This window comes from Motacilla alba, chromosome 6, assembly GCF_015832195.1.
Source record: "Motacilla alba alba isolate MOTALB_02 chromosome 6, Motacilla_alba_V1.0_pri, whole genome shotgun sequence".
In the NCBI taxonomy this organism is placed as follows: Eukaryota; Metazoa; Chordata; class Aves; order Passeriformes; family Motacillidae; genus Motacilla; species Motacilla alba.
Window position 1 is genome coordinate 15,783,574 of NC_052021.1, and position 26,701 is coordinate 15,810,274.

The 26,701-nt window shown below is 39.9% G+C and overlaps 1 protein-coding gene across 7 annotated transcripts in view; it reads right to left on the reverse strand.

Annotated features, from left to right (window-relative positions):
- The window catches only part of SEC24C (SEC24 homolog C, COPII coat complex component), a 37,419-nt gene extending 11,228 nt beyond the window's left edge, over nt 1–26,191 (reverse strand). Inside the window, exons 1-12 of one of the 7 annotated variants that reach the window (XM_038140014.1) lie at nt 26,080–26,191; nt 18,391–18,593; nt 15,376–15,462; nt 12,855–12,996; nt 11,818–11,996; nt 10,143–10,583; nt 8,710–8,840; nt 7,484–7,552; nt 5,649–5,760; nt 4,719–4,846; nt 3,079–3,217; nt 1,047–1,162 (exon numbers count right to left, since the gene is read on the reverse strand). In XM_038140014.1, the coding sequence (XP_037995942.1) occupies nt 1,047–1,162; nt 3,079–3,217; nt 4,719–4,846; nt 5,649–5,760; nt 7,484–7,552; nt 8,710–8,840; nt 10,143–10,583; nt 11,818–11,996; nt 12,855–12,996; nt 15,376–15,462; nt 18,391–18,565 (1,719 nt within the window). In that variant the 5' untranslated portion in view covers nt 18,566–18,593; nt 26,080–26,191. Of the gene's footprint in view, nt 1–1,046; nt 1,163–3,078; nt 3,218–4,718; nt 4,847–5,648; nt 5,761–7,483; nt 7,553–8,709; nt 8,841–10,142; nt 10,584–11,817; nt 11,997–12,854; nt 12,997–15,375; nt 15,463–18,390; nt 18,594–25,441; nt 25,570–26,079 lie in introns of those variants that run through there. The other 6 variants (XM_038140019.1, XM_038140018.1, XM_038140013.1 and 3 more) reach the window with 6 other exon arrangements.
- Nucleotides 26,192–26,701: the final 510 nt, after the last annotated feature.

Consider the following 26,701-nt stretch of genomic DNA (forward strand, 5'->3'; position numbering starts at 1 on the left):
CATGGATCAGAGAACAGTTACTACTAAATAATCCATTTACATGACTAAGCTAGATTGGAAAAGGGAAGACAGGGAAGATTTCTGCCAGTTCTCAAAACTTTGGACCCTGATCAGACTTGTCATAGGTGATTCCATCAATATAAAGTAAAATATTTTCCTCTCCAAGGATTACAACCTTTTCCTTCTTAAAAATCAGGCTTTCTTTGGAAATGAAAAATTTCTTTTAGTCAATAGTTTTCTAAAGTCTATAGGTCATACTGGAACAAGCACTCAGAACAAAAGTAAAACATAAGAACTTTCAAAAAAGCTGTGAAGATCACATCTTGTTTGAGTCAAAACTCTTCTTATGCTGTTAGAAAATAACTGGACTTTTGCTTAACTCAAAGTAAAGCAGAAGCATTAGAAGGCAAGCAGTATCAAGTCGCAACATTTAGGCATCTCTTCTCTCAGCATAATATTTCAGCAGAGATATAAGTTGCTTTAATAAATACCTTGCACATAGTTTCCCTATTCCTTAGAAGGTAATTATTATTTAAGTCTTTCATTTAAAAGCAAATCAGCTAGGAAATATATATTTCCACACTTTTCTTGTGCTGCTTATCACTATGGCTGGATTTCAAACTGAAGTTCAATAGGTAAGGTCCACCTTGTGGAACAGGCAGCACATTGCATAGTTACTATTGTACTTGCATTGAACCTCCCCTACAATTCCCTTTTCTGCCAAGGACTACTGCACAAGAATGAATCCCTTCTGCAGAATTCCTAAGGTAAGTGCAACTATGGCTGCTTATATAGCTCCAGAAAAAAAAAAATACAGAGACAGCTATTAAATTATATGAGGTCATGTGATCAGGACCTCCACTGGTTTTGTAAGCCAGCAAACAAGCATGTTATTTTACACAATAAAGTGGGCTGGATTAATGCTGTTAATTATCCCTCCCAGCTAGAAATCAGCCTCACACAATTAATGTCTTTCTTACTTTGAAGAAAATAGTCTTTTTACTTAAAAGCAAAATAAATACAGCAATAAAAACGTACTACTATACCTTGCAATAGTCAACTGTTGCTAGAAACTCGTATGACCCCAGTGATAACTCAGGTCGGTCATAGAAATCTACTCGCTTTCCAGTATGATCCAAATGCTGGAAGTAATGAGGTGGAACTGGGAAAGGAAAAATCATTAAGCTCAGTGATAGGCCCATAATAAACACTGTAACTAGAGAGCCAACATGACAACAACTGTTTCAAACAAAACTCCAGGAAAGTGAGCTAGCACTCTGGGCTAGCACACCGGTACTAAAAATATTAATGCAATTTAAGAATATCATTAAAGCAAAACAATACAAATGTATTCCAGTTTGGCTCATGCGCCTGACAGCACACAGTATAGTTACTAATATACTTTTCTTGAATCTCCTTTCCATTTCATATCAGAAACATCACTGCAATACGCTTTTAGGATTATTCCGAAGGATCTAGTCCAAAGGGAAAATATAACCATCCCATATAAGTAGTAACAAATTACTTAAAAGAGAGTTTGAGGCAAGCTACAGGCTACAGCATTACTGACTCAAGTCAGACTTACTAAAACACTGAGCTCCTTATTTTGCTATATAAGTTAGTTTCTCCTTCCCTTCCTGTGCTGCACAAGAGTGAAGCCTCCAGGCACTCTCACGTCCAGAGACTCCCATAATCTTTTTATCAGAATAGACAAAGTACTTCTTACAGTGGATTAACAAGGAACAGAAGTGCAACCACATGCCCAGAACCCAGTACTTTTGTGCTGGTACAAGGCATAAGAAAATAAAATGGGAGTTAAGCTAAATTTTTGCCTATAAAACTCAGCTGTAGAAACAAAGCATTTCCCTTGTGCCCCAATAACTACCATGATAGACACACCCTCCTGCAGAACTGCTCGGGTGACAAAATCTGCTCCAGCTATAGTTTCTATATAGCTCTATATAACTGTCTATATAGCCCCAGAGGAGATTAAAATGAGATTATCTGGAATGACATTATGCACCACATTTAAACTATTCTAAACATTCCAAGTTTCAAAAGTTCAAAATAAAACAAAGTGATATCAAGACTATATATAAGCTTTTATCACTCTTGTCTCCAAGTACACATCCCATACAAGTTAATTTGGTACTTGCAAAGAAGAAATACCTCATGGCATTTACAGAGAAAACAAAAATTGTTATTAAGTTTTAGGTACAACTACATTGTGTTTTCACAGTATTGCTTTCATCTCTCAGCATCCCTCCCTTTTCTGCCTCTGCTCAATTGTTACAGGTACAGCCCTTCATACAGCTGCTGAGTGAACAGGACAGGGAGTCTATGCAGGCAGAAAATCACCAGACAAAATTGTTTTTTAAAGTTGGCCAATTCTAATCCCCATTTTGGTTAGTACAAAAGTTGTACAGCATAACTGAGGTGGTAAGAACAGTCCATTAAAAGCCATCAGTGCTATCAAATGAACACTGAAAACATCATCATAAGGTTTGTTGTACCTTACTTTCCACTGTGCCTTCAAAACAAATCTACAAATGTTATGCTATGAGCAGCTCATTATGACTTCTGCTTAAAAGGAAGCACTTTTTTTACTAATTTAGAAAAGCAACTAATATTAACTGGTCTGTACTGAACACTCTTATTCAGCTGTAGCAGATTTAACTGCAATTTCATCTCAAAGGAGTGTTAATGAGACAAAAAAAGGCTTTGTGAGAATAATTGTAACACATGCTACTGGCTAGACCTATATCTCAGCCTGTTAAAAAACCCCGTACTTTTGAAATACCCTAAGAAAATACAATAGACTTTGAAACTACCAGCCATTATGCTACAAATAACTCATAGTAAAAATTTGCTACAATACTACAATGCATAAGCATCTTTTTGAACACAATTTCAGAACTGAACACTGAACATGCCTTCCAATAATTTTTCCAAGACTAGACACATACTAAATCACAGTATTCATTATAAATGATCATAACACGATAAAGACTTTGCCTGCATCTTGTTCAAAGACCTTTCCAGTAGAGCCCAGAGAGGCATTTCCAGAAGAGACCTTACCCTCAGTGACACAGCTGCAGAAACAACACTGGAACCTCCTTCCACCTTCAATGAATTGCATAAAAGGGCACATGTAAGCTTTGCACCTATTACATCGGACAGGACCAGATTCTCCATGGTCTACCAAATAAGGAAGGGTCTGGGGGAGCAAGAGAAAAAAACATGAAAAGAAAGGTCTCATGATGATGGGAAAGTTTTAAGCTTTGCCTTGTGTGGTCATTGCTATCTCCCTGTACACTGCACAATGCATAACTTGTCATTAACCACTTACTCCCAGAAGACAGAGATACTTTTTTCCAAAGCCTCAAGCTTGGTTTTCTGAACAGTGTATAACATCAGGCAAAGGTCTTGTATCTGGCAACCAGGCTGGATTTGGCTGAATTTTTATATATCCTAAATGTATCTGAATGCTTGAGTTTCATAAGATATTATTGTCATGGAACATTTATCCTTTCTTTTATGTAAAGCTTTAGCTCTATTTACAGTCTTGTTGCTCTAAACAGCTGAGTCTTCTTCTATTGGAAGGACCCCTCCACAGTGAGTTTGCCTTTGCCATTATGAACTTCCAAATACTAGAAGCTGACTTGTCTCCAGGGCAATTTTCCAATCCTGGCCATTTCTTTTCTGGACACCACAAGTGTTTGTTCGAAGTATAAATACACCAAGAGACCAAACAACTATTAGTTGTAAAGTGTCTCTAAAAAGGTGTAACTCTACAAGCCCCCAGGTTCTTAAGTAAGACCTTATTCTCCTATTGGGGTCCTTTTAAACTTCAGCCACAGATCAGTTTTATCATAAACCAGTTTTTAAAATTCAAACCATAGTTTAGGGACACAAATGAAATGCAACAGGAGAAAAACACCCTTAAAATACCAGAGGAAATTGCTTTCCTCAGCAGATGCTACACTTAGGTTTAACAGGGCATAGAACACTGCAGACCTGTTTTCAAATTTAACAAGCCTGTTTGTCTTCCTGTCACTGCTCCAATCAAGCTAACACTACATAATAGCCAGAGTATTTAGACTACTTTAAAAAATGTCAAACTCTATAAAAGTCTCTGAGCTTTCACATTCCCAGCAACTAAACACCAGTGGGTAAAAGGCTCAACAGCCACACATTAGACCTAGAAGGAAATAAGTGCTGAGAGAAAGGTCAGAAATACAAGTGCAGCTCAGCAGTGCTCTGTACTCAGTGTTGTGCTGTCATCCCACACAGTGCTGTGCATATACATGCATGTAAGACAGCCAAACCAGTGCTGTTCCACGCATTCTCATCCAATTTCACAACCTGGCATTCTAGAAAAGACTTAATACCTATGATTAGCAACCATTTAAATACTTTAGACTAAGAAAGAAACTGAGATCAGCTGGAAGTGTACGCCTCTGTGACCACCCTAGTATTTTGGTCACTTAGTCACAGTGCTTGACAGCTACTGCAAGAAAGCTGAAATTATCATGGCAGTCAGAACATTAAATGTTTTGAACACAACATTCTTCTGCTTTACAGATATCTGTTTCACACCTGTTGGAGAATCAAAGTTTACCTGGACTTCCTCACCTCAATATGCCTTCTAAACATATCTGTTAAGTGTTGACACCTGAGCATGCACAGGGCACACGTAACCCTAGCACGGCTCTCACCTCCTCCGGCGGCAGAGTAGCCAGCGGCTTTATGACGGCAGCCAGGGGAACCTGGGATTGTTTGGCCATGTCAGACGTGCAGGGAATATTGTAAGATGTGCATCTGATGTAGCGGGGGCTTGCATTACCTGGGGAACAAATGAAAAAGCCCCACAAATTTCAGTACAAATTCACTTCATATTTAAGAAGAGAAACAAAGATATCTTAAGTTGTGTCCTTAAGCCACAGTCACTGTAAGCTTAGCTAAATATTCAGTTTTAATCTATGGGAAACTTGAATTCCCAATAAAATACCTCTTAATGATTAACTATATATAATAAAAGACCTTAAAACAAATGAACTTGACTCCCTGTCAACCTGAAGCTATAAAAAAGCATTTCTGTTTCATATATTTGCAGATTAAGACATAATGTAGACAGAAAACTCTACTCAAAGATTTCTACTGTTTTGTTTCGTAATTTGGGCTGAAGAGTAAAATACCTGATTATAGAATCAGCTTCTGAAGTTTATTCTGGAACTTTAAAACTCAAAAAAAGTGTCAGCAATTAAATGATGAAATATCTTTTCTCTACAGAGCCATGAGACCAATTTACATCCCTCTCAATTTTTAAAAAATACAGTTGCCAGTCCAATTCTAATGATGTTGCTAGTAGATTTCAGTTCTTAAATATTTTTTATAAAGCTCTACAGAAGAGGCTTCATTTGCTGTTTTCTGATATCTCTGCTAATGATGGTCCTAAATATCTGCCTAGAAAAACAATTTTTACCTGCAAATTGGTTACTAGCTACCAAATAATCAGGAGAATCTAAACTGAGATCAAATCAACACAGGACTTGAAACTAAGCTTCTGTTGGTAAAACAAATTTCCTTCACAGTTCTGTCACTCACTCTGTGTTGTTTGTTTGTTTAGGAAAAGAAAAATAGTTTACCTTGATCCTTGACCAAGAAATTTGTAGTAACAAGAGGTGGGACCTGCCCTCTCACTCCAGTGACAAATGGTTCTGACCCACGGTTGTTTCTGTCATCTTCAATCACTTGAATCTGTGATGGAAAATACCATGTTATTATGTGGAGGCTTGGTTTCAAAATAAAATAAGTAAAATAAAAAAATCTCTAAGGCAGTAAAAAGGGGACCTGAGGCAAACATTACTATCTCTAAAAATAGGAAGAGCAAGTAATTTTGTCAAGCAGTCACCTCTCAGTGTGATTTTAAATAGTACTTATTGACTAAAAATAAATTACAAGCTGCAAATAGTATTTTTCCCCAAGTATTCTTAGTAGCAGCATATTTTGTGTTTTAAAGTCTGACCTGAACTCATAAAAGCCAAACTCAGATCAAGAAAACAATTTTTGGTAGCATTCCCCTGTAGAGTTCTAGTCAAATAAGAATTAGAAGCTTCTGTAAGCCTCAAGTTGAAGTCCTATAGGTGACCTGGCCTTTTCTTTCCATTATGGTCCCACTGTTTTCATAGTATGTCTTTATTTCTAACCACTGTAACTCTGGCCTAAAGACAGATGGTTTGCAAGCTCAGGTGGAAGCCTTCATTACTTTGTGATGCTCAAGGGTTTGTAATTTGAATTCTGTGAATGTGGAAAGTGAAATTTCAATAGACTTGTCAATGAATCAAACTTCAAAGCCTGTAAAAATCTTAAATTTTTTGGTATTTCAAATTCTTCACAACTGCAAATTTGCTTAAGGTAACAGAAATGTATTAAATATTTTGCCTTCAATAAAATATTCACTGACCTTTGTAGCTGTACACAATTCAAACTATATTACCTTAGCAGTGACTGAATGAAAGAATTAAAGTAAGCAAAATCATTCTTCTGCTCTTATTTTGCCATCAAACACACCTGCCTTTGCCTAGAGCAAATTCTGAAATTCAGGCGTTTGTATGGCAGAACTTCCACCCTCTCACTACAGACTGCAAGCAGAGAGCCTCCCATAGCTTCAGTGACTACTCTAGAATAAATCCAGTCCCATTACAGAAGTCTACAGGCTGACTGACATTGTTGATCTCACCACTGGTACCTGTTAAATTATGAACTTAGACTACGTGAGGAAGAAGTGACACAGGGTAACAAAAACCCAAAAGTTTTTTTTTGTCTTCCAATCCAAAAGGTAGCTGCTTTTTACTTTCTTTAGATAAGATTCTCCAACATAAACACTAAATTTTCAAATTCAAAATTTAATGGTTATGCATGAGCACAGATAATGAGAGAATGCTTATAGCTCCCCATGCGTCATACTAGAAGATTTGTATCAGGAATTAAAATTAAAACAAAACTCCAGTTCATCTGCAATTTTAGAACTCCACAGCACTGGCCCAGTACTGGCATATCAGCAAGAACAGTAATCAAATTCTGATCAAAACACAGCAGAAAGCATGGCTACAACAGCTCATGCTGTGTGCATACTGACATGAGACACACATTGTATGGGCAATTACACAACTGGCTTACTCTGAAAATGCCAGCTGGAATCTGATGAAACCAACAGTCTAAAGATCACACAACGTGAAGGGGAGACATTCTTCATGATCTGTTTCTGAAACACTGCTTTCTATTGCCTCACCATTCATCACAGTAGATTTTAAAAGCCTCATGTGGTGTAATGTTACTCATTTTGATAAGGCAAGCAGAAGACAGCAAGGAAAGGGTAAAAGATTAATGATGGAGGGTTAGCAAGGTGAAGTTCAGGTTTCTGGCATGCACAGATGGTCACCAACACACAGACTACTATTGACATATATACAGCACTTACTGGACTAGGAATTGCATCTGGGTCTATTCTGTGCCTGGGTTTCTGCTGGGGTGGCAGCTCATTAAGTTGCTTTTTTTTTTAAATAAGAAATAAGAGTGTAAAAAAAAAAAAAAAGAGAATAATAAACCAAAAAGTAACAGTGTTACTTCTCTCTACCGAAACCTGTAGCACTGGAATTAGATACATTTAGATACTGGTTCATGCAACAGGACACATCAGCTTCTGCAGCATACACTGATCCCAAAACCAGTCTTGCCAGGATATTGGGCTTGGCTCTGAACACCTTGCTAATGAAGGCAGTGGCTCACCTGCTAATTTTGGTTAGAAACTGAGGATTTATGCTTTAAGAACATGCTAACATGAAGGCAACTGACACAAGCCATTTGAGATTTCATTTAGTGGAAGAAAAGAGAGGCAGACAAGCAATCAAAGACTTATATTCCATGAAAAAAATCCAGTAGTAAGCTATACATAAACCTGGAATCTAAATAGGTATTTTTTTTTAAATAGAAGTACCTTCTGAATAACATCAGCTCTGATCTAACTCAAGACTACATTATTTCATTATTTTGAAACAGCATCAAAAGTAGTGGAAGGAACAGCACTGCAGCCTAGTGGCAACAATACCACCAGGCTTAATACTACTCAGCATTGGTACCATTACATATAACTGCCTATCCTGTCTCAGAACCTCCACTCTGAAAGACAATCCCAGTTTGAGAAGCTGTCCATATTTGACTGATGTAGCATCATGACTTCATGACCCAAAAAACCACAAACCAGCTCTTTGACAGATTATAGGAAAAGCACTACAATCACCTCCTACTAACCATACTCTAAACATAGATCACACAGTTCACAGACTGTCACCTCAAAACCCGAAATTAGTTCACCTTGGAAAGTCATTATGCAAGAATCCAGAAATGGAGAAACATGTTTAATCAAAGCCCTCAAGGATCCTCAAAAGATAACACAGTTTTTTCTGAAAAAGACCTGAGGAATTAGAGCAGTGATTTCCATACGCAGTGCCTTTCTTTAGTCACCAAGAATAATACTGCCTCTGGGCTAATTCATCACTGAAGGTGGAGAGAAGAGAGAAACATAAGCAGGAAAAGAGACTGATGTTCCTTAGAATGAGAAACCTGTTTTCAGCTTTGGTCTTTGTCAGTTGTCTTCTGCAAAGACACTACCCAAGAGTTGACATTGGTAAGAACAAGTAAGCTTACAGGGCTAGGAATGGAATCTGGATCCAAGCGTTTTGGTGGAGGTGGTGGTCCAGGGGGAGTTCCATAATTTGGTGCTCCTGGATAGGCTCCTCCATAGTTTGGCTGGGGACCTCTCATCTGTCCAAAGGAACCTTAGCAAGAAAAGAACGTAAAAATCAAACAGTGCCTTAATACTAGGCATTTCTTCATCTGGCACTTCCCCCATTTCCTGCCACTATTAAAAAAAACCCTCAAGAAAATTAAAGTCAGGTGCTTTTCAGTTAATTATGATTAAACATGTTTATCATAGTGTTTCAGCTTAGACTGGTCCATCTCTATCAACAACGCAATAAACTGATAGATACAGTCCACAAAACTAGACTTAAGGAAACAGAGGCTTTTAGTCTGAACTCTATTAGCTCTACCTCGGCCCAAACCAGCACACTGCTGTAAGTAGTTTTAGAGTTTGTAAGTGCTGATTACAATGCACATTAAGATCATGCACTGAATATTGAGTCATGAATATTTACCTGCAGAACTGTCTAATGGAAAGTGCACACAGAACAGCCAAATAAGCTAGTGGACGACCCCTAATTCTTCAAATTAAAGATATGCAATGAGTTCCCTTGGGCAGTTTTGTCTCGTTTGAAATTACAGCAATCGGCTAATGTGTGATTTTCTCTTTTGTTTTGTAACTACCTGAAGCTATTCCGTATTATTTCAGATAATTCCAGTCATTTACAGAGTAACAGCATGATTTAACCCGTTAGTATTTTACATATTTTTAAGTAATTTACCTGTCCAGCTGTGCAAAGCTGCATGGGGGATGGAATTCCCAGTCCTAACATTTGCACATGATTACTTTATCCCAGCTATCTCTAAGTGTTATTGATTAAAAACCAGCCAAAACTGGTTTTAATTCAGAAAGCTTAACTGGTCTTACTTTCAAGTACATTTAAGATGTGCAAGCTTCTACAAGGGAGAAAAATATGATTATGCAAATTAAAGGAGAAAACATAGCAACTCCTTTTTCAACATTTAACAACTCCTTTCACACACATTGCATATGCACAGGGGCCACAAATTTTAAAAATATAAAAGAAGGCTACTGGGTATTTCCAATGTTTATTTTTGAACAGGTGAAGTTGCAGACATCAAATTGGAGTCCATAATAAAATTCTGATCATAAATTCTGGCAGTATTATGGCACTAATTGCTAAACATCTTATTGGCCAAGTAAGCTAGAATTTTTTTAGTTACATTAATCTGCTTAAAACCTGTATTATAAAATATCTTAGAATGACACATGATATTATCTCAGACATGAGCACAGGGAAAAGAGGGAAGTTTTAATGTGCAGCCAGGAGCCCATAAGTGACAACAGGAAATCTAGTTCTCAGTTTGCAGCACACAGAGAATACTTAACTTAAAATTCCTATACTAGGAATACTCACCATTCTGCTGCATTTGGTATCCTGGCTGAGGAGGATGAGTGGGAGGAGGTGGTCCATGAAGACCACTCATGGGAGGCCCAGGGTGCAGCCCTGCCATAGTTGATGGAGGTGGTGGTGAGGAAACATGATTAGGCTGGGATGATGGTGGTCCAGCAACTGTCTGCCCAGGCAGTGGTGGGCCTGGCATGGCAGGTGGCCTTGGAGCACCTGTGGTAGGAGGGTAAGAGGAAGGTCCAACCCCTGTAGAAGGAGGAGGTGGGGTAAAACCAGGAACTTGAGTAGGCAGGCGCTGAGTTGATATTGTCTGACCAGGAAACGGAGGCTGTGCCAAAGGAAGACCCTGAGACACAGTGGTAAGAGGGGGTCCTTGGCTCGCACTGTAAGGTGTGTAGAGACCAGATCCTGTTGCACTACAGCTTCCTGAGACTGGAGGAACCGATGCTGGGGGACCCGGTAAGAAAAAAAAGATAGATCATAATTTTCTTCTATCCTCAAGACAATTAAGATGCAAGAAAAACCCATTTGCTCCAGATCACCTGAGTAAATCTACCACTTTCTCATCTTCAGATGAACATATCAGTACTAGCAGAGACAAATCTTGAATGACCATTCTCTTAGATTGATCAGAGAGCTGAAATTCCTTCAGTGGATCTGAAACTCAATAGTTCTTTCATTGCCCTCTGTTTTAAAGTCTGAGCTACTTATTTTACATATTCAGAATATAGTTCAGGACTCAGGGCCAGAAAAAAAAGGGCAAAGCCAGGAATATGCAAAACATGAACCACCACAAGTCTATCCATAGATTTTCTGAACTAAGTTTCTGTCTTAAACTCCACACTTAGTTGGAGTCTGTAGGTCAAGAACGGTTTTGAGCTTTGTGGTTTTAATAGCATTTGTATGTAGCACTGTACTATTTCTGAGAATAATTTTTGACAAACATGCTGCCAAAAGGCCAAGGAAATCTGTATCCCCAACCTATTCCTAATTTTCCTATAAAATCTGTCTTACGAGATGCTTGTTTAAAAAGTACTTTAGCAAAACAATTTTAAAATAGTCAGATCAGTTTACATATAATAAAGACAAAACTCTAGTCTTTAATTTAAAAGCCCCCTAATCTACAGCAATGAGACTGTATAACTAATACCATAGAACAAAGTATCTAAATTCAGTTTCTACTGTTAATTCAGTTTCTACTGTTTAAGTGAGTGTCTTCTTGACTTCTAGCAGAACTCTATACACAATCATTCAGAGTATTTTCAGCCCTTTGTGATTTATATTTACAGGATTTACAGGGCCCTTTTTTCCTTTTTTTTTTTTTTTTTGACTGCGCTGCTGTACAACAGCGGCAAGACACGTAGACTCTCCAACAGGTAACTTAGGGGTAGACTCTTCTGTGTTTCACAAGATTCACCTAGCCGAGGACCAACGTTATTTACCCTCCTTTTTTATTCATGTCCAGCAGTGCAAGCACTGTTCCCTGCAATAGTCTCACTCCTGTTTTCCCCAATTATTACCTTATTAGTTAAGAAAACTACTGTTTACTATGGCAGACATCAACACCCAGAGAATTCCCATAACCATATGGTAATGAATCATTGACAAGAAAAAAATCTTTTATGAAATTACTAGCAAAAATGAAAATCAATAGCATACTTCAGTAGCCAGGAAACCTTACCATAGCCCAGTCCAGCTGGGGGAGGAGCAGAGGCTGCAGTACAGCCAATTGTCATCCCTGCCATGTGATTCCTGAGCTGCTGCACGCTGGCTGGGGGGGGCCCATATTGCTGGAACGTAGATATCTGGCTGACAGGCGTGGGTGCTGAGCCTGGCAGAAACGGCTGAGAAGCAGGTGGCCTGAGAGGGAATATGACAAACTGAGCTGATTCCTCATTACAGAAGAAGTTACAATTCCCTGTGCCTTTTAAAATTGTTCTAGCACATAAACACTATCTGGGTCTCAGATATTTACGTGAAACACTGGAGCTCAGTTTTGGAAAATAAAATTACATATTCTGCATGTATCTGAATCCCTATCACCAAACAAAAAAACCCCTATTAGCTCTTAAAATACGAATTCTGTATTTTTATTAATTCCATTCCAGTTAACACAACAAATCAGAAACACTGCACAGAATCTATAGGGTGAGCAACAGTCAGGCCTGCACAGCTATGCAAGAATGTTCTGCCACTCAAAACATTTGAACTCTCCAGGGCTATTGCCACTTTCACCACAGAGGAAATGGCAGTATCTTTCTGGAAAAGATGTTGAAGAGCCTTGGATGACAGTAACTCAGGGATCCATAAGGAACAGAAGAGGGCCCAGAATCAATACTAAGAAATTATTCAGTAAAGATTGGCACATGCTCCAGAAATCATTTCACACTGCCAAGGAACAAATACTACAGTTGTGTGCATGCCACTGATTTTTTTAGGTAAAAATGAAAACTACAAAGAATGTCATAAGAGGAGAAGAGGTTTTCATCAGTCATTGACATCTGCTCACATCCTTTCACAAGTTTTTCATCTCCAGATACACTCACTGTCTAACGAATACACCTGTGGCAAAACATTGCTTCAAAACAATAACAACAACAAAAGTCAATATTCTACAAAACCATGAAGTACTTAGTTTGATTTAGATCTAAAAAATTTAGACCCAGCATGAGTCTACCAAGTTGGGATTTTGCTACAATTCACTCTTCTCATATGCACCTCTGCATTGGGGCTGCTGAGCCTGGAATTCCATTCTGCACATCTCCATGTTCAAACTGACTGTATGCCACGTGGCCAGAAGGATGAGATGCTCCAGAGGCTGGAGGAGGAGCTCCAGATGTTGGTGGGGCTCTTAATGGACCTACAAACATTAGGAAAAAAAATTAAAATATCACAAATTATAGAAACAAGGGCTTGAACCAACTACCATGAAAAATTCAAGGGCAGAATTGCTATTACAATACTCCATGAGCAACAAATAATTTATGCACAAATATTTTTAGCCAGTGTCACCAGTTACCATCTCCACACAGACCAAGCAGTAACTATGTGCTGTGGAAGGTCTTCAAAAGACACCTTCATCTTTTATGAAGAAAAAAAATTCTTGTCAGTAAGGTACTGAATCCTTTCCCCTCCAAGTCCAATTATTTTTATCTAAACCAAGAGTATTCAGTGGAATCTAATGTCCATTACAAGTCAGTTTTCCCTGCCTCAAAGGTAAGCAGGCTATGCAAGCAGATTCCGTTTCCAAAAACTACAAGGGTTACTGCATTTATATATAGCATAATGGGGGCCACCACATACCTTTCTTTCCAGCCTCTCAAGCTTGGAGGCTAACACAAATACTATCCCATCTTTCAGACTGAGCTGGTTCAGTCACAGCCCAAATATATTTTCCTCAGAAACCAGTCTTTCCACAGACCACAAAATGTTGGATACAATACCAGCAGACCAACTGCAGATTTTACTTCCAAAAAAGAGAATAAAAACTTCCCTTTTAATAAAACTATATTAACAATGATGGTAATTAGAACAATTGACCATGCCTGTTAACCACTAGGGAACCTATTTCACATATAGGTTATCATTAAGTACAGATGACTAAAACTGCCCCATGAGACCAGGCCCACACATACACATTGTTGTGTCACTGACAGTGACTGGCATGGCCAGTTTCAAAGGGATTCTGAAACCTTCTTGTGAGGAATCATTAAAAAATAGGAAATAACAGGAGCCATTTCTCAATTCTACAGTACTACTTATACCCTAAAGCATGAGGTTTCAACTCATATATTTTATCTTATCTACTACATCCAATTCTTAGCAAACCTGGGGATGGAAAGTCAAGGAAGGAGTTAACTAGACCTTGTACAAATAACTGATAATTTCTTGGGTTTCTTTATTTATTACTAAACTTCCTCCTGTTCTTCATTTTGAGACAGGATTTAATTACTCCTAGAGACATTTATTATTTTTATATACTTTTATCTCATTAATCTCATATTTTCTAAACTACTGTTACAGCACCTTCATCTTACTGTTCCTCTGGCTAAGCACTTCCTGATCCCCAACTATCTGTACGTTATTTCTTTTGAATTTCCTTTGTGGTACCTCTCATCTATTTTCCAATGCACTTCCTTTGATAGTACATGTGAACTGTTTGGTCTTCGTATCTTTTGTCTTTGAAGGCATATTTAATCCAATTTCTGGAGAGACCCTACACACATACATTTAACATACATTGAGTTAAATTTCTCCCCCCCCCCCCAAATTTAACAGGCATACCATTTGACAAATATGTGCTTACTTCAGAAAAAGCTTTGTAAGTATTTTTTTCTAGTTCTCATCATAAATATACTTCTATCACACCTCCTACAGACTGCTCAAACAGTCACTGAAAAAGAAATTACTAGAAGAGGTATAGGTATCTAGCGGTTTATTAGTCTAATATTCATTATTCTTGACAAATCCTCAACATCTTTGTGATGATCTTACTCATCACAGCAAAATGGGAAATGCCTGAGATTTTCCTCAAAGCCCTGAGCCTATATGGTTGTCTTCTGACACCCTTCTAAACAAATCAACACCTCCAGAAATAGCTCTTCCAAAATACCACTAGTTTGATAAAAGGAAAAGTACAATATGGTTTCTTGCAGAATTTCTTACATTTTGATTGCTAGTTGCAAAAAGATATTTCCTTCATCAAGTCACAGCATTTGGAAAAGTAATTATTCCTAACATATACTTGGATTCCAAGTATAGCCAAGGAAATTAAAGACTTGTTTTTTTCCCCCTAAACGAAAGCACAAGTTACACAAATCTCATGACTTCCAGTAACAATCTCCTGGTAGTTTGCAGAGATTTTTCACTTCTTTGCAATGCCATAATTTCAAACCTCACCTTCCCTCTCAAGGGTGAGACTGAATTCTTTTAAACTAAGGATTGCATCTGACAGAACCTAAATGGGTCAATTCAGGTTTTAAAATCAGACTTCAGAAAACATTAGTCACAAGTTTTATCTATGAATCTGCATGCATAAGGGATTTCTACTAGGGTTATTTCTTCATATCCTATTTATGCTTCTGGAATGCTGCCTACAAATAGATTGGGAAATGTCCCACCCACCTCTGCCTAAACAATCAGGTATCCAACCTTTGAGATAAGTATCCATATTAAATGGGAACTTGGCACAGAAGAAGCGACACAGCACAAACACTGCCACAGAAAGGACACCATTTACCTATGAAATTAGGTGCAAGAGAAGAAGTGTCAGAGTTGAGAGATACAGGAGAGCCCTTCGAAGGAAACCCCAAGGAAGGAAAGTAACCTGGAAAGACAGAATATACCAGTAAATCAAGCCTGAGAGAAAGCACTGAGAGAAGCCTTTCCAATGCTAAGAACAGTCTGCAGTCCACAAAACATCTCACACACAAAATTAATGTCATCTACCACCTTGTTCCTTAAGCTATACTCCCTCTCTTCCACCATGCACAACATATTACAAATCCAGTCTTTACATAACACAAGTGTTAACATTTTCATAAAGCAAGCCTATGTAAAACAATCTACAGCCTAATGGTTACTGGCATTCAGATAATTATGTTTGCACTTTCAACTGCAGGACCTCAACTGAGGGAAACCAATAAGCTGACTAAAGGACTGGGGCAAAATTGTCCTGGTTCTTTCAATATTCTCATAGCAAGAAGCAGCTACTTTCAGCTAGCACCACAGCACTCCACTTCTGGTCCTCAGAAAGACTACCATCACTGCCATGGCATTCCCATGATTCCACTTAGTTAGAGTCAGGGGTTGTCACATAAATCAGTAGCAAAACACTCCCTGACTAAGGATGGTACCGACTCCCAACATTTCTATACTCAGTCCCCCAGGCAATTTTACTGTTATTTTAAAAATAAATCCCTAAGACAACCGCTTTGAAATCAGAATAACACTGGCAGTTTTCCCTTTACCCCTCAGTGTTTCCTAAATTTCTGCCTCTGAAAGTAATGCTCTCTCCTCTCTATTGTACAATAGGTCTTGCCACAAAGACTTGCAGTAAACATAATGTGTTGGAGGTGGTGGTGGAAAGGATAACTGTCACTATTTTTACTATACCCTGTCTGCTATCTCTGATAATCTGCTGTTCGTTTGACTCCCTCTTCCACAGGGATTTTATACTCAGCAGCCAGTGACAGGTCAACCTCTGGCTGTTCTGTAAGGCTCTGAATTTTACATTTATTTCTTCTAAAGATATGAATCCTAAACATCAGGTCCAAAATGCACAGCCTGGCAACTGAGATTTCCTTAATACAGCCTGCTAAGTCCAGGAACGATGGTCACAGAAAAGAAAATGGAAAAAAATCCCCACAAACTGTGGTTGGCCTTTGCCTTTAATAACAAAAAAGTACATGAGATACTACTTGAGTAGTGCAATACAGTTTTGTTGTTCAAACGAGACCACCTTGCTGCCCTCAGTGTCACACCACCTTTCAGTCATTACTGGCACAAAATCTGCATTTTCAATCTGCACAACTTTATATGAATGTTATCAAGGTAACTAGGTATGTCCTTACTGAGCTGTCCCAAAATGAAAAAAGGCAAACCATAAGTAATCTAGAAGAAAAAAATTAATTCCCTTAAAAAGCAATGCTTTTCAGGCTTGTGAACTCTGAAAATTCTTGAGGTATCTGACAGAAGATGCTCATCAGCTTCTTTTCACAAACACCCTAATCATTCTTCACATTGTCTACAGCTAAAGCCTCTTTTTATAAATAGCTGCACTGATGTAACTTTTCCAAATCTGTGGCAATTTTTGTTCTTCTTGAATTCCTTTCTCTCCTTCACTAAAGCAAGTCCAATCACTGGACAGAAAACATTATTTAGTTGCTGGCTACAGTGAGCAGTCAGACAGAGCACCTGGTGGCTGAGCCCTGCCTCTGCTTTCCCAGGAAGCAGCGTTTCTTTCCTCCCCTCAGAGATAATTTTCATTACTTTCACAGGCATTCAAACCCCTTGTGAAACTAGCTCAAAACTCTCTGATTAAAAGTGCTGTTAGAAGAGATTTATTGAGAGCATGGGAGGAAGAGGATTAAGGAAAGAAAAGGAAGATGGAGCACCTGAATAAGCTATTCTTTACCACACCACACTTAACTCTTTTACTACGCTACTCTACTAACTCTAGACAAAAACCCAACAGTGCAATTATTCAGCACCCAAATTTCAGTCCTCCACTTCTGTTAGTTTCAAGACAACTAGAGGCACTTCAATTGTTCTATCCTTCTCATTGAGTCTGGGTCAAAATTTGAGAAGTTGCAAAAGACTGAAGATGTACTTGCAGGGAGGAATAGTACAGAGACAAGTAGCATGACCAGCACAGTCCTAATTACCTTAGAACACCCATCTGAAACCTGTTGTGCTAATTTTAGCAAAACTGAATTCATCCCTGTGATCTGAAAAGGCAGATATACTTGCATTCAAAGATATAGTACTTTCTCCTCTACATTTCAAATGTTAAAGTCACTATTGATTTCCCAAAACAATTAACATAATTGAAAACCAAGACTCACAAAGTTTTATTAAAGTCAGACTTTCTTTTGAAAACAGGAAAACAAAAGTTGAATTACTTTTTTTTTTTAACAGACAAAAATAACAAGGGATAGGATCCTGCAGAATCAGTGAAATTCTAGAATACATTAGCTTACCCCATGTCCACAAACTTTTTATTGAATTTAAAGACATTAGATGTCTTTATTGAATGTCTTTTTATTGAATTTAAAGACATTGAAATACACTTTCTACATAGAGTTGCATGTCAATCTTTCAGGATGGAATGCAGATCTTTCTACATAATAATGTAAGGCAGTCTCAATTATAAATCTGTTACAGTCCCTAACTGCTGCCTCTCAACAGAACCTCACCAGGAAGACTCTTCTAGTCAGGTGCTTCAGTAACACAGGGACATGGACACAGAGAAAAAAGCAGGCTGTTTCTCAACATGTTAATTTTATGACCTCCCACAAGAGTAAACCCTACTAAACTGGACAAGTGACAGCACAATAACCTCAGAATATGGGACGACGTGATTTTTAGCATCATGCAAATTACACAGAGAAAAAAAGCTAATCACTACCACAAAAAAAAGACTTACAATAGGATATTGTATACAGCAATAGGACATCGTGTAAGCATACAGCAAAAATTCCATGCACGCCATAATTCACAGGTTATCAATCAGTAAGCATTGACTGAGCAGTACCTTGTGGAGGGACTGGCTGTTGATATCCTGGCATCGGCCCATTATAAGCTCCATACTGCGACTGAGGAGCCCCTGGCAGTGACTGTCCTCCGTAGGCAGGCTGCTGGTATCCCTGATATCCAGGCTGAGGTTGCCCGTAAGGAGGCCCCGTGTGAGCTTGCTGGTTTACACTCATTGTATTCACATCCCCAACCTAACCTCACCTGCAAAAAGGGGGGGAAAAAATGACTTTAAGCAGATATAAAACCAAACTGGTCAGCTTCCCTACTGCTTTCAAATAAGTGAGAGATCTTAAGATACTTGGTAAGCTAAAACATTAATGATAACTTACTCTTGCACAGCAAGTCAGATAAATGCTTTACAAGAGCTATTTAAAACAGTGCTTTCAGAAACTATGTTTTCTAGTCAACTTAGTCACCATTTCCTCCTGGTTAGACCTGCGATCATCACCTTAGATAGAAATACCATCATTTGCCATAAAATAGCAGATTATTATCAAGCTTCCTGAGAAACCTTTCAAACTACTTCCACCTCACAGAATCAGACCAACAGAAAATACATTTCATTATATAGATGAGTGATCCCTTAACATAACACTTCAATGAAACACTGAACAAGTTCAGCTGTCATCTCTGTGTTAGTTTATGTTAGTTTATGTTAGATCATGTTTCCTCATTACAAGCAGCAAGCTTCACAATCCACAAGGGCAGCTGCTTGGAGTGTTTGATAGACTCTAGAACAGGACCAGCATAGGGGGCTACAGCCTTTTTTTTAGCAATAGATGATTTAAAGTCCTTGCTATGTACATACATTTCAGAAAACAAAGATATTCCAAAAGCAAAATTTTCACCTAGGAAAGGTGTTAAAAATGGAAAATAATTACAGGCAAAGATGGCACTAAAGGAGTTTTACCAAGTGTCAGAGACAGAAGAGACATTTCTTAGCAAACTTCTGCAAGAAATCTTGCTCAACACACAGACTCCCAACTCCCCTAACTAACTGTATACAGAGACTGACTAGCTCTGTAAGAAGAAAAGCACAACTGTTAATGTAAGACCCCAAACCAAACAAGCAATTTTTACAACAGGAAGCAGGCAGGTAATCCACAGTGCCTTTCATTTGTGGAGAATCAAGGAGTTTAATTCAGGGGCAGGAGATTCCCTCATGGTGTGTTTCTCTTAAGAATATTTTGCATCATCTGTACTTCTTTGGACACTCCATCTCACTGTTAGCCTCTTCAGCTAAGACTCCCTACACTAACACTAAAGAAACATGTTTAGAGCAATTAAATTATTCACTAAAAACCATCAGTTTATATAAAAATGCAAAGCAAAAGTAAAATAAATTACTAATGTTGCCCTCACATTGCTCTCCAAACTCTGTGATGAACTTGTGTGTTAAAGATACAAAGCAAATCTTAACACAGAGGAGACAGAGGTGCAACAGCAGCCAGAAGCAAAGCCTGACCAGGAATCTGTAGCTTAACTCAATCAGGTATCAAAGCCCCAAGCTAGTTTGCCTACACTCTGATTAGCACATGCCAAACAATGCAAAGATTGGTTCTTCACATTACCAAAAATATGATGCTAAAGAATTATTTCAGCAACTGACACCACAGTTGTACAGCAAAGCCACTGGAAGAACTACAGCTTTCTAAGAATCATCCACACGAAGAAATTATTTCATGCATGCCATAAAGGGAAAATACATATATCATAACAGAGAGATTTCATTACTTACAAAAGAAAGCTAGCACAAAACATAAAAATTACATTTAACCTCCTACAGCTAATAAACATGACAAATGTCAATACTAAGATTACTAACACTCTGAAATTAGATTTAAATTTTTATGAAAGGAAATAAATGAAGTTTTACATTGTTATTCTCCAAACTGTATAAAGGCAAAGATAGGGCTTTTGTTTAGAAAAAGATCTCCTCTTAAATATTTAAAGGTAATTTGCTCTTGAAAGTTAACATGTAATTTGCAACAGCTTACAAGAGCATGACAATTTTTCATCAGCCCGCAGTGGTTTTAAACATGATTACTCTCTTACTGTCATGTTTATAACATGTAATCTCTAAAAATTCTGGTTTCCCACACTACCTTTGACTTAGTTCTGCACAGCAGTCTAACCTGAGCAGCCATGTGGCAGGAAGTCTGGACTTTGGGACCTGTTCCCTTCCCAAGTTCCCTGAAAGGTTAACCTCTTACTGCCCAGGCAGGCTATCAGTGTGACCACACTGGAATGACAGACCTACTCTCAGTCACCTCCTGTTCTGTACAAACAGTATAGCAAGAGAGTGCCTCCTGCAAAGTGGGAGTACAAGCAGTGAAGAACACAAGGAGAGGACTCCTCTACCTGCACATCTTGGAACATCTGGGCGGGGCTTTCTGACAAGGAAGGAGGGCTGTCTCCTCTTCTTCCTGCCCCTGCTTATTGGATTGCACAGGAGAAACCTGGCTTCTAGCCACTGCTCCTGCAAACAGGTCTCTCCTCCAGGAAGATCTGCAGAGTAGCAATATTCCACAGGATAGCTCCTGAGCTATAACCACTAAGACACTTTCCACAAGTTAGACCTACAGAAATCCCCAAACAGATCTAATGGTCTAACTAGGAATTGCTACAGGGCAGAAGATGAATCTTTCACATTTTTCCTCCTGTTTTTCTAAAGCACAATAGGGTAAGAACGCAAGCTCATCCCTTGTAAACCACTTCTGACTTACTGCTGTGAGTGCATACTCAGTAATTTCACCAGATGATCTTTTACTATTCCCTTTTACGTCTTCCCTCCCTCATGTGAGTATCAGTACCTCCTGCCTGAGCAGGTGATATCTGTATCTTGTTCCTCTCTCCTCAATACCAAAACTGAGAGGTAAGCTGATTTAATGCACATCTTACAGAGAAAAAGAGTTTTGATATAATCTCCTACACTTTTGTGGAAAAAGTAGCTACACAAACAAGATGGTTCTAATTCAGTGTCCCAACTGAAAGGCAGATACACCTCACCTTGAGCTAGCCCATGTGCCAGCCAGCACAGGTTCACCTCCACCACAGCACAAGCTATTGCTTTCTCTACACTGGCAGAGGGTCAAGGAGGGAGACTTAGGAACAAGTCCAGTGCTGAAGCTGTGGACGAGGCTGCTTCATTTTTTTTGATGCCCAACTTGCTCTGCACATACGGCTTGTGGTACACTTGCTCATCACTGATGTGAAATACCATAAGGCAGGACCAAGAGTATTTGCCTCTAAGAAGGCGGAAGACAGTTGTCACTGAGTCTGTTTCCCTCTTCCCCAGTACAAGCTATTTGTACCAAACATTAATTTTGTTTCCACTCAAAAAACATCTCTGTGTAAATTAGAACCTAGTCACTTGAAGAGATATGGAGAAAGGGAGAATTTAATGCTCTGTCTTATGACATGACGGGTGGCTGGGGTATGGAGAATGACAGAATTAATACATATACCAGATAGAGAGAAATGGAGATAACAGGCCATTTCACAGGATAAAAATGCTCAGGCTATTCCTTTGCACGCAGCAACACATTACCAAAAGTAAGCCAAACATAATACTGACACATGGTGTTGAACACCATATTACTACTCAGCAGTTACAATACAAAGCTCAAATAAGCAGGACTGATGATAGAAGAAAAAAAAAACCTATGACAAGTGGTCATTACCATAAACAACAATTTTCCTGCAAAGCAGGAAGCAGTCACTCTACATCATTTTCTATTCCTCTGTACAAAGGCAGCTGACCATGAAGTTTTGGTCAACACAGTTACAAAGCTACAATTACATGAGAAGGCTGCTGTACAAGACAGACAAGCAGCGAAGATCAGTAATGAGCTGATGGGAGGAAAATACACAGGAATAATGTAGGAGGTGCTGAATATCTAAATTTTTACAATAGCTTCAAGATTACTTAGTATCCAAACAAATCAGACCACAGTGAAGTTGTTACGACATGCTTTAAAAAAACCCCTAGTGATTCATATGAGCTCGCTTCAATGAGCAAATCTCCCAAATCACTGAAAACTTCATATTCATCATTTTTATAGTCTGCATTCACCGTTAACTCCCTTTTGAAAGTGAAAAGCTTGATCTCATCAGTTCTTGTTCACTTTCTAAAGGGAAGGCATACAGCAAAATTACTTTCCTTCAGAAAGGTGCTATTGCCTCTTTTACAGGCCCCAGAGAAAGGAAAAGCCTGTTTGTTTCAACTACTGAGGAGACTGATACTTAAAAACCCCCCCAAACCTACAACAACAAAAAAATACACAACCCAAGTCAACCACATGGCCACAAAGGAAATATCCAATTTAACACAAAATCAAAACTATTTCCAAAAGATGGGATAGAAGGAGAGCATCAATAATTCAGAGTATTGCCTACACAACTTTTAAAGTTTCTGACCTGCAACTTTCTGGAAGCAGCAAGGTTTTGCTATTCTTACAAAGACCTAGACTCCGGAGCTAACAACACTCTTCAGAAAGGGAAATGTCCTTGCTTTTGTTTCATGGACAGCTTGACTAGGTCTTCTACGAGCACTCATGGAACACTTGGTTCTTTTCAGATATAAAAGAATACTGGGTGGGTTTTTTTTTTTTCTGTAGAAAATCTTGGAAAAGAAACTCATGTCCTAGAAGTCAGAAACTGCCAACTAATCTATCTGTAAGCTCCCAGGCCATTGTAACAAATGCCTCCCACACATTTGTTCAAATCAACCCAAAAGGCAATACTGGAATCCACTCCTATCTGGCTGTAATATGTGGCACTCTCTCTTCCTGCCTTTGCTAATTCTCAACTTGTTACACCACAGGTAACATCTTCTTCATCTACGCATTTTGAGTTACTGCCGGAAACATTTGTTTTAACAGGTCACAAAAAGTATAAGACACAGTTTTCAAAGTGAATCTAAGGTGTGATCACTTCCATATTACTCTAAAGAATGCCACATTAAACCCAGTTTTGTTAGGCTGATTCACCATCCTGGGCAAGGTACAATACAGTACACAAGTTACAAGAATGAAAGTGATTAAAAACCGAATACAAAAAAAACCCCCAGCTTAATCTTGACCTAACCTCAAAACTACCAGTACTTCCAACCCCTGCCATCACCACTAGATTTCTACTTCAAGAACATTTCATACTTTGTTGACTCAAGTCTCCTGGTGGAACTGATTCACATCTCTGTCACTGTGATAAAGCCCTAGGAAAAGATTTGAAAAACTCTCTGCTATGAGCATGGCTTCTGAAGAGCAACCCCATGGAGGCAAAAGTCACTGACAATACAGCATCAACAAAACCACAGCGAAGGATCTCTGTTTCCTAGCTACCTCCACACATGTGTGGACATATGTTCCAATGAGTGAAGTAATCTGAATCATTTCTGTGAATCTTGCACAAGCATAATGGACTAGAAAAAGTTACATGAGCAGTTTCAAATTTAGGGAAGAGGCCAGAGGGAAGAAAGGGAATATACAGAATAGGAGTAAAAAACAAGTTTTCTTCACATACATTGTAACACTGGCCATCTCTGTGCTCTGACTTCCTCTGCACAAATACACATTACACAAGTTCCATCACTTGCAAGAAACAAAAAAAAGGTCACAATTAGCTTTTCCTAATACCTACTTCCAGTTTATACTGTCTTTTAGTGCTTTCTATGTTAACAACGAATCTTGCTGAACATATAAGAACTAGCTCTATCTTCACAATTAATCCCTAACACATCTTTTCAAATCTAAAGAACAAGAAACATCCACCTCTCTTCTGCAGAGACCCTGTTGTTGATTACTGTTGGTGACTCTGTACCTTGCCCTTCTTTACCCAACCACCAATTCTTCCTTTGATTTTTGACCCTCCTTCTGATAATAAGTGTTACAGGAAGATAACATAGTCCTACCACAGCAGGAAAAAACATTCCAAGAAGTACAAGCACCAAACCTCTCATCAAAGAAATAATCTTTTAAATAGCTGTTCACTGCTATAAGTCAGATTTCAGCCATGAAATTAAAACCTGGAGTGTCACAGCATATTAAGAAGCAATTATATATTCTTTATATTGATGTCCTCTTCATACTCTGTCTACAACAATAAAAGAATCCTGAATGGCACAGCTTCAAGCCAAAAAGGGTAGTTCCATTAGCAAGAACCTGTTCCACATGAAAATGGATAGAAATATTTATGTTTTCACAGAGTGTATATACGTGATTGAAAGTAAGTCTCCTTTAAAGAGGAAAGCTAGGAAGTTTTTGGCTACATATATTTCTATCTGTCCCATAGCTGGAACACCTACTCTAGGAGAAGGTTGTGGGAAAGAAAAAAACAATGTTAAAGCCAGAGTTTACTACATATAATCAGGAAAACTCCCCATTAATAAAGAGCAAAGACTTTAGTACAAAATGAATAGTCATCTCCTATTTTTACACTGATTTTACACTGTTTGTAAAAAATAACAAAAAAGAATTTGCATGCTATGCCTCAGATAGTGATTTCTGTCCAACATTCCTCACAACATTTGGTAAAGTCGACTACATAATCCTGTAACAGAAATGGATCTAGAAATATTTTAAAGGAATTATCACATTAATAGCTAACAATCAACCGAGTACCAAACTGGAAAAAAAAAATCTGTATTTTCAATGACAGTACAAACATTAATTCCTGTGGAAAACTTCTGACATAGGTGTAAGCAATTCTTTTACATCCCAGCAACTACTTCCATTAGCCAGTAAGTTTAAAAAGAACTTCAACTACAGCCCAGTTTGGATGGTTTTGCAGTCCCTCTCAGAGATCAGATTCCAAAAAAAAAAACCACCCAACAAACTAAAGGAAAATAAGCTTCACCATACTCCATCAAAAGCATTTCTCAGAAAGAGTGAAAGCCAATTCCAACAACAGAAAAGCAACATCTACATGGAAAGCAAGAGTCCCATCTTGCATGACCACCTTTTCAAGACTACACTTGTATTTCAATCATGCCATCTCCTTTACTTTCCTTCTTCCTTTTTTACAGCCATACAACCACCAAGTTTTACTATCAAATCCAGCCAATCTCAGTCGCCAGATCTCCGCCAGGAATGACCATCCTTTGCAAAGCCCGAATGAATGAAAGGTTGAACAGCACAGCACAAACGCCAGGGGAAGGATCCGCGGATTACAGGAGATTAGAGAGGCTGCAGAGAGGGGTGTCTGACTCGCGGCGCACCCCGACCAAAAAGAAGCACTCGGTTCTCCGTGCCGGACCGACGGCCCGACTCGCAGCTGCCGGATGTCGCCGCACCACACCGGGACACCGACGGCTCTCTCGGGGCAGCCCAGGCACTGGAAGTGCAGGCCCCGCCGACAGCCGGCCCGGCCCCGCAGGCCGCCGGCACCGGCCGGGCCGCGGGCGATGCGGGCGCTCCCGCCCGGGCGCATTCCGAGGAGCCCCGGGGCTCTGTAGAGCCTCCCGTGGCGCGCAGCACAGTGGGCCCGACGCGTCACCCGACCGGGCGCCACCGGGCCGCAGCGGAGGAGGAAGCGGCAGCGGCGGCACCGCCTCGGCTCCGGGCCGCGGCCGGGCCGCCGGGCGCGGTGCCGGGCTCAATGCCGCCCGCCCGCTCGCCCGCCCCCAGCAGGCGCCGCACGGCCCCGCCGGCGGGCCCGGCCACCCGGAGCCCCCTCAGGTCTCACTCACCACCGCTGCCACCACTGCCGGGCCCACTGCCGGGCCCACTTCCGGCTCCCGCCCCGCCGCTCCCCGCCTGCCGCTCCCCGCCTGCCGCTGCCACGTCCGCGCTCCGCCCGCCGGGGCCCGGATGCGGCGCAGGCGCTGGGAGGCCCCGGCCCCTGACGTCCTGGCTGGGCGGGCCGCGGCTGCGGGAGAGGGCGCGGGGCTGCTTCTCGCGCGGCTCGAACCAGCGCTGTCCGCACGGGCGGCCGAGGCGTGAGCTGGGCTCGGCCGAACGCTGCTGCGCCGCGGCCACCATTGGTCACAGTGCCCTTGGCCGCCTGTCCCACCAGCGGCCTGTGAAAGACATCGGCAGGGGAGCGACCAGGGTCAGTTCTGCACTGCACAAGGTGCAAAGAGTTGTTCACCCCCTAGTAACAGCAGCAGTGATCGTCCCTCCGTGCTCGGCACTGCTGAGGCCACACCTCACGTACTGCCTTCAGCAGGCCCTACTGGCCCCCTCACTTCAGAAAGGGCGCTGAGGTGCTGGAGCGTGTCCAGAGCGAGGTAACAAGGCTCATTAGTAGACCTTTCAGTCTAGAAAACTCGTTAGTAGACCTTTCAGTCTAGAAAACTTGTCTTAAAGGAA